Source organism: Paralichthys olivaceus, chromosome 22 (genome assembly GCF_024713975.1).
Source record: "Paralichthys olivaceus isolate ysfri-2021 chromosome 22, ASM2471397v2, whole genome shotgun sequence".
Classification (NCBI taxonomy): Eukaryota; Metazoa; Chordata; class Actinopteri; order Pleuronectiformes; family Paralichthyidae; genus Paralichthys; species Paralichthys olivaceus.
In genome coordinates, this window is record NC_091114.1 from 13,653,913 (window position 1) to 13,662,924 (window position 9,012).

The following is a 9,012-nucleotide window of genomic DNA, read 5'->3' on the forward strand; positions in this document are numbered from 1 at the left end:
ATCAAAGAAGCAGGGATCCATCTTGACGCAACACCCTCTCATCTCGCCTCTAAAGGCGGCTCACATTGAATGGACAGATTAAAAAACATTGCTGCCATGTGAGATACAGACCAGCACTCACACTCCATAATTATTAGCCTGATGATTGCACACGAGTGTTTTTGGATGTTGCATCTGGCTCCGCTGATGATGGAAGTTGTTGTATGTATCCAGCCGCATTTTCCTGGCTGTCAAAAATGGCATTCTGAGAAAGCTGTACTCCTCTCATCAAGAGTCATAATTTACTTGTCAAAGCAGGAGTCCTCTCAGCGTGCAGGAGGCTCCCTGGGGTTATAATTGCGAGATGCTTTGCTTCTCCTGAAATGCCTCCAGTCAAGACGGCCCCGCTCGTCTGGCTTTGTGTGCTCTTCCTTTTGAAAGTAGCCATTTACACGGAAAATGGTGGTTTTAGAAGGAATATGAATTTGACTTGCTTCACTATACTTTCAGCATCACTATGATCAGTAACTTTCAACACTCTGCTGCACTGTTGTCTTTACTCTGACACAAGGTCTCCATCTTGTGGAGGAAGTGTGAAAGTCATTCTTACATGAACGCAGGTCGGCTGAGGTTCGTCCGAAAAATCATGATGGGTTTGTTATTCTTTCAGAAATATATGATTTTTTTTAAGTAATAAAAAAATGTATGAGTATTTATATGTAGCCCTCTGTAAGTAGGATGTTAAATTTAATGCTGCAAAGTACTTGTGAGATTTTTTTCCAACATTTTCATTGGTTTCTCTTATAATTAATAATAATTCATTTATCTTGATGAAAACAATCAGGCATGTGTAGGGGTCTGATTTTTATGAATGAATGCAATGTGGTGCAGATCCAAATACAAATCTGTGTGTTTGTATCTTTATGTTCGATGATTCAACAAACCAGGCCCGAGATTGTGTACTTGAGAGATAATTGTGTACTTTTACTTAAAAGTATAAATCCAACAGGAGGTCTGAGTCCTTCTGTAGCAGCCGCAGGTTCCTTTCCCACCCAACCCTTTATTGCGTCTTTTCCCCAAATACAAATAAAAACAGTAAAATTATTTCCAAATTTTTTATTTATTACAACTTGAAAAGTGTTTACGTGATAAATTAATTACAGTTCTACTCCAAACACTGCCCCCTGCTGTTCAAAGCCACAATATCCTCCATCTTCTCAAACAATCCTTCAGTCTCAGAGTTTGTTCTCTTGCTGGTCAGCACGTGATACCTGCCGCCACATTTCTCCACGAGCCCCGTCAGCTCCCCGTTCCTCAGGATGTGCTGCTCTGCGCTCACCCCTAAAGTTTCCCCCCAAGTGAACACGACCAGGGTGCGCTGCCAAATCTCTTCCCCAAGCAAACCCATGTCCTCCTCCACAGCTCTCCTGTACTTCCTCGTGCAGGTCAAGAAGACGGGCATGAGAAGGAGGACGACGTGAGGTCCCGGGTGACACCAGGAAACGCCGTCGAGGAGGCTTTTCTTCACGTTTGTTGGGTCTGGTCCGTCCCGCCATCTCAAACCCAGCGGCTCTGCAACTGCGAGGCGTCTCCCGGCTGTCTGACCTGTCCAAGACCTGAAGGTGGATCCGTTGAGTTCGGGCACTTCTCCACCCAGGATGGTGACTCCAGCTGGGCAGCGAGACGACCAGGACTCCCCTAACACCACCACCCCCAGATGCAACCCAGGAGAGGCCTTGCTGCTGTGACTAAATAACATCTGATCCTGGATGACCTTTTTCCTTTCCAGGCTTTTTTTATCTCCCATCTCTTCTCCTCCTTCTCTCATCCCTTCCTTTTCCTCACTCATCTCATTCTCTCCTAGTGTTTCACTGTGACAGTAATCCCTTTCTCCTTTCTCTGCCCCCCTGCCCTTTCCCCTTCGCTCGCTGCACATCACAAAGACGTTGTTCTCCGAGCTCTCGACCGCAGCTTCCAGACTTAAAAAACGTTGACCGCCCTCAAAATTTCGTTCCTGCAACTCCGCCTCTCGTGCTTCAAGGTCTGCCTCCCACTTACTCCATTTTTTAAGCGCCATCTTGAGATTCTTCTCTTTTTTGTGCAGCTCGTCTTTCAGCAAAGCCAGATCTCTGCCAATCTCGGCCAGCTGCTGAGTTGTAGATTTGACGTGCTCATTTTGCATCTGCAGCTCGGACTTCCAATTGAGCAGCTCCCGCTCTTCGTTGTTTAGATAGTTCTCTCTGTCTTTCAGCTCCTTCCCTTGGTCTTTAAGACGCTTTATGTTCTTCTGGAGATCTTGGCCGTGGCTGCTCAGCTCTTGCTGTTTGACCTCTAGAGCTCGGAGCAAGCTTTCCATCTCCCTTTCCTTTCTCTCGATAGTCCGAGTTCTCAGTTTCACTTCTTGCTCGTATTGATCACGCTCTTTTTGCTCTTTTCGTTGCATCTCAAGATTTACTTCCAGTTTCCGAAGCCCTTGCTCAAGCTCTTCCTCTTTCACATCCAATCTGAGTCGTCTCTGCCTCGACTCTTCCTCATTTCTACTCATGTCCTCTTCCCTTTCCTCAACCTCCTTTTCCCTTTTCAACAGTTTATCTTCCATCTCCTCTTCCTTCTTTCTCAACTCTCTTTTTCTCTCCATCATCTGTCTCTCAACATCCTCTCTCAGCTCATTCATCTGCATTTCTGCCCCATTTTTCAGCCTCTCTATCTCTGCCTCCAGTTTCTCATTTGTGTCTGTTAACACCCTGACCTCCAGATCTCTCTCTCTAAGAATGCTTTGGATTTCAGATTCCCGCTCATCGTATTCCCTGAGATGTTTCCTCACCTCTTCTTCCCTCTCACTTCTCAGCTCCTCGTACTTAAATGTGAAATTGTCTGCCTCCTTTCTCATCTTCTCACTTTGCTTTTCATATTCCTGAATCATGCTCATCATCTCCTCCTCCATCTTGTCTGTGAGATGCTTCAGCTCTGACTTCGTTTGCTCGATCCTGAGCTTCAGCTGGACGATCTCCTTCTCGTTTTCTCCATCCCTTCGCCTCAAATGCTCGAGCGCCTCCTCTTTCTCCTGCAGTTTCTCCATCATCTCGTCCACGTCCCTGTGTCTCTCTGCTAGAAGACTCTGCGCTTCTGTTATTTCCTCTGTCTTCTTCTCAATGATCTCTTTCAGCTTCTTCATCTCGTTCTCCCTCGTCTCCTGCTCCTCCCTCCATCTCGTCTCCCTGGAGTCAGCCTCCTGTCTCATACTCTCAATCTCTGTCTCCTTCTCTTTTAACTTTCTCTCCGAGTCGTTCAAAAGCTGCAGCTTCATCTCCTCCATCCGTCTCCCTCTGTCCTGCAGTCGCTGCTCTGCCTCCTCCTGTTGGTTTAGAATCATCGTCACCCTCTCTTCGTCTTTTCTTTGCAGAATTTCTTCGATGTTCTCATTCAACTTTTCTATAACTCGTTCATTTTGTTTCAGTTTTTGCATCATCTGTCTCTTTTGATTTGATTGATACCTCTTTCTTTCCTCTTCTGTTCGTTGAAGTTGTTTTAAATGTTCTGTCATCTCTTCTATTTCTCTGTCTTTGTCTTTCAGTCTTACCTCCATATCTGTCTTGTAACTCGTTTCTTTCACTTCACTTTTCTCCTTCATTTCATTAACATTCAGTTTCATCTCCTCAATTTCTTTTTCTTTTTCTCTCAGTCTTTGTTCTATTTCTTTTTTGTAATTCAAATTATTTATTTCTCTCTCTTTCTCTTGTTGCAGCTTACTCTCAAGTTCTCCTACATTCCGTTTCATATCTTCAATCTCCTTTTCTTTTTCTTCCACCCTTTTCTCCATCTCTTTCTCGAATCTCTCTTTTTCCTTTTCACTTTCTCGCACTTTTTCTTCAACTTTGTTCAAGTGTTGTCGTTTTAACTCGTCTGTTTGCCTGTCTCTCTCTTGAATTTCTTCCAAAATGCACCTTTCATTATTTTGATTCATTATTTCCCTCTCTTCTATTTGGGCAGAAAACTTTAGTTTCAACTCTCTGATCTGTTTTTCTCTCTCCTGCATTTGTTTTGAACTTTCTCTAGCAAACTTTTCTTTCTGTTCTTCATTTTCTCTTTTTCTTACTTCCTCCAATTCTCTTATTTTTTCCATGTATTGCAGTTGCACTCTTTCTACATCCTCCTCTTTTTCTTTAATTTTTCTATCTCTCTCTTTCTGGTGTTCTGCCCTCGTCACCTCCATCAGTTTTTCCATGTCGTTAATTTCTTCCTGATGCTGCCGTTTTAAAGCTTCTATTTCTTTTTCTTTCTCTTGCATCTTTTGCATCACATCTTTTTTGTGATTTAGATGAATTGATTCTTTCTCTTTTTCATTTTGTTGCAGTATTTCTCTTGTTTGGTTGTGATATTTTTCTTCTAGTTCTTCTATCTCTTGCTTTTTTGCTCTCACATGTTCCTCATTTTCTTTAGCAAAATGCTTTTTCAGGTTTTCGATTACTCTGCAGGTTTCGTCATTGATGTCTCTTTTTTCATTTTTATGCTGTTGTCTGACCTTTTCAATAGCTTCTGCTTTTTCTTTCAAACACTGAAGAATTTCTTCTTGGTGTTTAACTTTTGCTGCGTCCATCATCTTTTCTTTTTGACTGATTTTTCTCATCATCTCCTCCTGATGCTGCAGTGTTGCTTTATCAAGGGTAAACTGTTTTTCCTCTGCAGCTTTCTTCCTCAGTTCCTCCTGCTCTTTGTCTCTTTCAAACAGTTTTATTTCCATCTCTCTTTTTAGTTTCTCTTCCAGCTTTGTCACCTCCCTCTCTTTTCTGCTGAGGACATTGTCACAGTGTCGTTTTATCTCATCCATTTCTGCTTTTAAAGAATCGACTTGTTCCGTCCACTCTGCTTTTTCTCTCTTGTGCAGCTCCTCAGTTTCTTTGAATTTCTTTCTCCACTCCTGCTCCTTCACTCTGATGGCGTCCTCCCTCCTCTTTTTCTCTTGTTCGAGGTCAAGCAACTTCGCTTGCTGTTCGTCAATTCTTTCTCTTAGATCCTCCACCTCTCTCTCTTTCAGCTCCAGGTTGAACATCATCTCATCTCTCTCTCGTCCACTTTGGTTCAGTATGACACGTATTCTTTCATTTTCTACGCTCAGATCCTGAACTTCTCTCTCTTTATCCTCCGTCAGCCACCGCATCCTCTCCTCGAGCTCTCCGAAGTTATGCTTCCTTTCACCAATCCTCCTGTCCTCCTCCTCCTCCTCCTCCTCTTCCCTTTGAACATCAGCCTTCCCAGGTGATTTCAGCTTCCTCTTCCAATCAAAGATCCACCTGATGCTCTTCATCTCCCTCTCCCTCACCTTCTTCAGCTCCACCTCCTGACGAAGCATCTTATCTCCCATCTCCTTCAGGCGCTGGTTGAACTTTTCGTTCCTTTGTCGACTCAGGTCCCTGACGTCCTGAACCAGACTTGAGAAAGCCTCGCACCTGTTCATCGTCGCCATCTTTTCCACTTTCTCCAGGAGCTCTGTCACCTTAGTGGAGCCTCCACTTCCACTTCCTCCTCTGTCTGCACTGCTGACAACATGGTACCTGCCCCTGCATTTCTCCAGCAGCCACTGCAGGTCCCTGCCCCCACCCTGGATGTGCTGCTCAATATCCACCCCCTCTCGAAGCTGATCGCCGTGAGTGAACAGCAGGATTGTGTGTCTCCATACGCCCTCGCCCAGCAGCTCCAGATGTTCCCTCACATGTCCTGCAGTCACCAGTGTGTCCACCCTCAGCATCAGCAGGAGTGCGTGGGGCCCCGGCGGACACAAGGCCACGCCACTGACGATTTCCCTCCTCACCCTCTCCGGCGTCACCCCCTCCACTCCTGCCTCCCAGCCCGGTGTGTCCACCACCGTCACCATCCACTTGGCCACCTCTGCTTGTCGACGGATGCACTCCTCTGTTACCGCCCCCGCTTGGAAGAAGCCTGTTTTGCCCAGGATAGTATTCCCAGCGGAACTCTTTCCGGTTTCACGCTCACCCAGGAGAACCAGCCTGACCTCGGGTAAACGTCTGGGAGCTTTGGAGAAAGATTGATGAGCATCAAGCTCGGAACCCTGAGGTTCGTCACCTAAAAAAAAAGTGATAGTGAAACAATACTTTATTTCAATAGTTGATCACCATTTTTGTCTCCTCCACCTCCTGATAAAAATATCTAGCTGGCCTTTTTAAAATGGTTGCACATGTTTGATGAAATAAATTAAATCCAACCCTAGGAAATGTAAAGTTATGAGGCCAAACAAGCCGAATACTTTCTGAGCTTGATTATAAAATGTTTTATAAGTGAATCAGACTGAAGAACTCACTCATCAGAGCAGCTTTGATGGTTCCTCTCTGCATCTGTGCCTCCATCTGCCTCTGCTTCTTCCTCCTCTCTCTGGCTCTCCTCTTCTTGTCCGCGACCAAACCCAACAGAACCGAACTATCCATCTCCAGGGGACTGTTTCCTTCTTTCCTCTCCTCCACCATCTGCTCCAGCTTCCTTATCAGCTCTCGAACCTGCTGCGTCCCATCAACTTTCCTCAGATTGTTCACGACATGATATCTGTTCCCACACTTCTGGAGGAGCCTCTGAAGCGCCGGGCCGCTCGTCACAATCCGTTGCTCCATCGTGGTCAGGCCCAGTTCGTCTCCCCTGGTGAACAGCAGGACGGTGTGCTCCCAAACTCCACCTCCCAGAGGCTCCAGGTGCTCCTCGATCTCCCTGATATAGTCATCATTCACTGAGGAGCAGGCCCGAACCACCAGGAGCACAGCGTGGGGTCCAGGAGGACACAGCGACACACTCCGCAGGGTTTCCCTCCTCACCCAGTTGGGGGTACTGTTGAGAGGGTAGTACCACTCCCACCCAGGGGTGTCCACCACCGTGACCCTCGTCCCCGCCACATCTGCTTGTTTTTTCACACACTCCTCGGTGGGCCTCCCGCTCTCAAAGGCTCCCGCTCCACCTAGGATGGTGTTGCCCGCTGCACTCTTCCCGGCTCCTTTCCTGCCCAGGAGGACCAGTCTAAGTTCTGGTAGAGCAGGAGGGAGGTGTGAGGCCATGGCAGCCTGCAGACTCTCATCTGAGAAGACGGGGAGAAGGACTTCCTCAGTGCGCCGCACCAGATAAGCTGAATGACACAAAAGACATAGAACCTGAATTTATACTTGTTTGTTTTACCTCACGAAGCACATCCTCGTCTTGTAAATTTCTCTTTACGTTCTGATACCTCAACAAACGATCACATCCTTGTTTTATCCATTTTGATTTAGCTTTCGTAACAAGTTTATGTCAGAACTAAATACATAAAGAAGAGCTCAACAATACACTCACCACCATTCGGCACTGCGATCAGACTGCACTTCTCATCTGTGGTGTCCATCACCTCGCCGTCCCCTCTCTTCCTCTTCCTCTTTTTGGTTCCTGTGCGTATTTTCACAGAAAGAACTTCTTCGGCGTCATTGCAACAGAGAAGAGGAACACCCTCATGCTGCTTTTATCCAAAGCGAAGATTCGTGCTGTGCAAACCGGAAACCAGAAAGTAGAAAACTCGGCGCATCATTTTACTCACCTGTGGTTTCCTTACATGTGTGAGATGACAGGAAGTGGAGAGATGGCACAGTTGGAACATTATGAACACACACTGGTGCCAACATGCACGCTTGCATGCTGCACAGGGCTGCAGGTATTCATTCATTCATGCACGTGTTTTACATAAAGAACTAGTGTTTGCATTCTGGAACACACGTGCAGGTTTCACGATGAGCGCTGCAGAGCTCACTTCTCTGTGGTGTGGCACTTCTGTTTCCTTCGCCCACAGGCCAAGTGATGCAAGCTAAGTTGTGGTTTGAAGCACAATGTCAGGAAGCGGCAGACAGAGGTCCATTTCGTGCAAAGTGTGAATTTAAGATACAGCTCCTCACCAAGTCTTCATTTATACAAACTGAAACAAGTCAAATGAGGTCCAATAAGTTTATATGAAGGCAAACTGTTCCTTAACTTATTGTGTTTCGCCTTTAAACTTAAACTAACCAAAACCTCAGCCAACTCATAAATATCAGTCACCTTGACAGGCCAATATTTTGCTCATTTATTTTGTATTGATTTTACTTTATTTCTGTGAAAGGTTGACGTCTGTAACTGTTGTTTGTTTAGTTTTGGTTTTGTGGTATTTTTTTCCTGTATGTATAAATCAGTAAATACTAAATTGACAGCAAAACGGAGCAGCTGGTGATTGATGAGCTTTTTCGGCTTTAACAGTCGTTGCATTGTGTGAGGAGCCAGTATCCTTTCAGCATGTGGTCGGAGCTGCCTGCTGTCACCGCACCTTGGCCGAGTGGTGTCCCTGGCTGCGTAACATGGCACAACACGTTCTCATGTCCAGCCCAGTAACATGAACACACACACATACACACACATTAGATCACATCCTTCATGATTCACCCTTTCCTTCAGGGTTGATAAAAACAAACCCCCTTCATGGAAAGGAGTGAATCAGCCGTATTGATTTGGTGCCGTTATTGAGGTCTGTTAAGTGTTTGGCCAATTTGACCATGATGGATGCCTTTTCACATATGTGCTGCCTTTTGTAAATGTCAGAGTGACTTTTTACTTTGGACTCCCTGCAGCAGCAGTGGCAGCAGCACTCACCTCCAAACACGAGGCTGTGTGACAGCTGAACGACACCACATCATGAGTAAAAACTGCTCTCAATCTATATATTTCATTCAACATAGACATTTACATTTGCTGGTCAATCAGGACAATAAGTGCTTGTATTTGTGGAAAGGGGAAATGCACACATGAGGAGCAGCGTGTGGGTATTTTCAACTTGTTTCCACATATCAGTTACATTCAATTAAGTTTATTTAAAAAATGATTTATCGCAGTGCACATTCTCTTTGCCTTTAAAGGGGAATAAAACTTTATGTTTGGAAAATCTTGGTGGCATGAAATTGAAATGAGTAACAAGGAAATCTTTCGCACGCTGTGGTTGCTCTTTAATTTGCTTCAACACAGTGTCGGTGCCAATATGGAAAA

At 45.3% G+C, this 9,012-nt stretch overlaps 1 protein-coding gene across 1 annotated transcript; it reads right to left on the reverse strand.

Moving 5' to 3' along the window:
• Window positions 1-1,080: 1,080 nt before the first annotated feature.
• Window positions 1,081-7,541, reverse strand: LOC109634735 (trichohyalin). The gene is made up of 3 exons (XM_020095426.2): window positions 7,306-7,541; window positions 6,296-7,102; window positions 1,081-6,060 (listed from the first exon to the last, which is right to left on the reverse strand). The coding sequence occupies exons 1-3, from the start codon at window positions 7,352-7,354 to the stop codon at window positions 1,145-1,147; spliced, it is 5,772 nt and encodes a 1,923-aa protein (XP_019950985.2). The 5' UTR covers window positions 7,355-7,541; the 3' UTR covers window positions 1,081-1,144.
• Window positions 7,542-9,012: the final 1,471 nt, after the last annotated feature.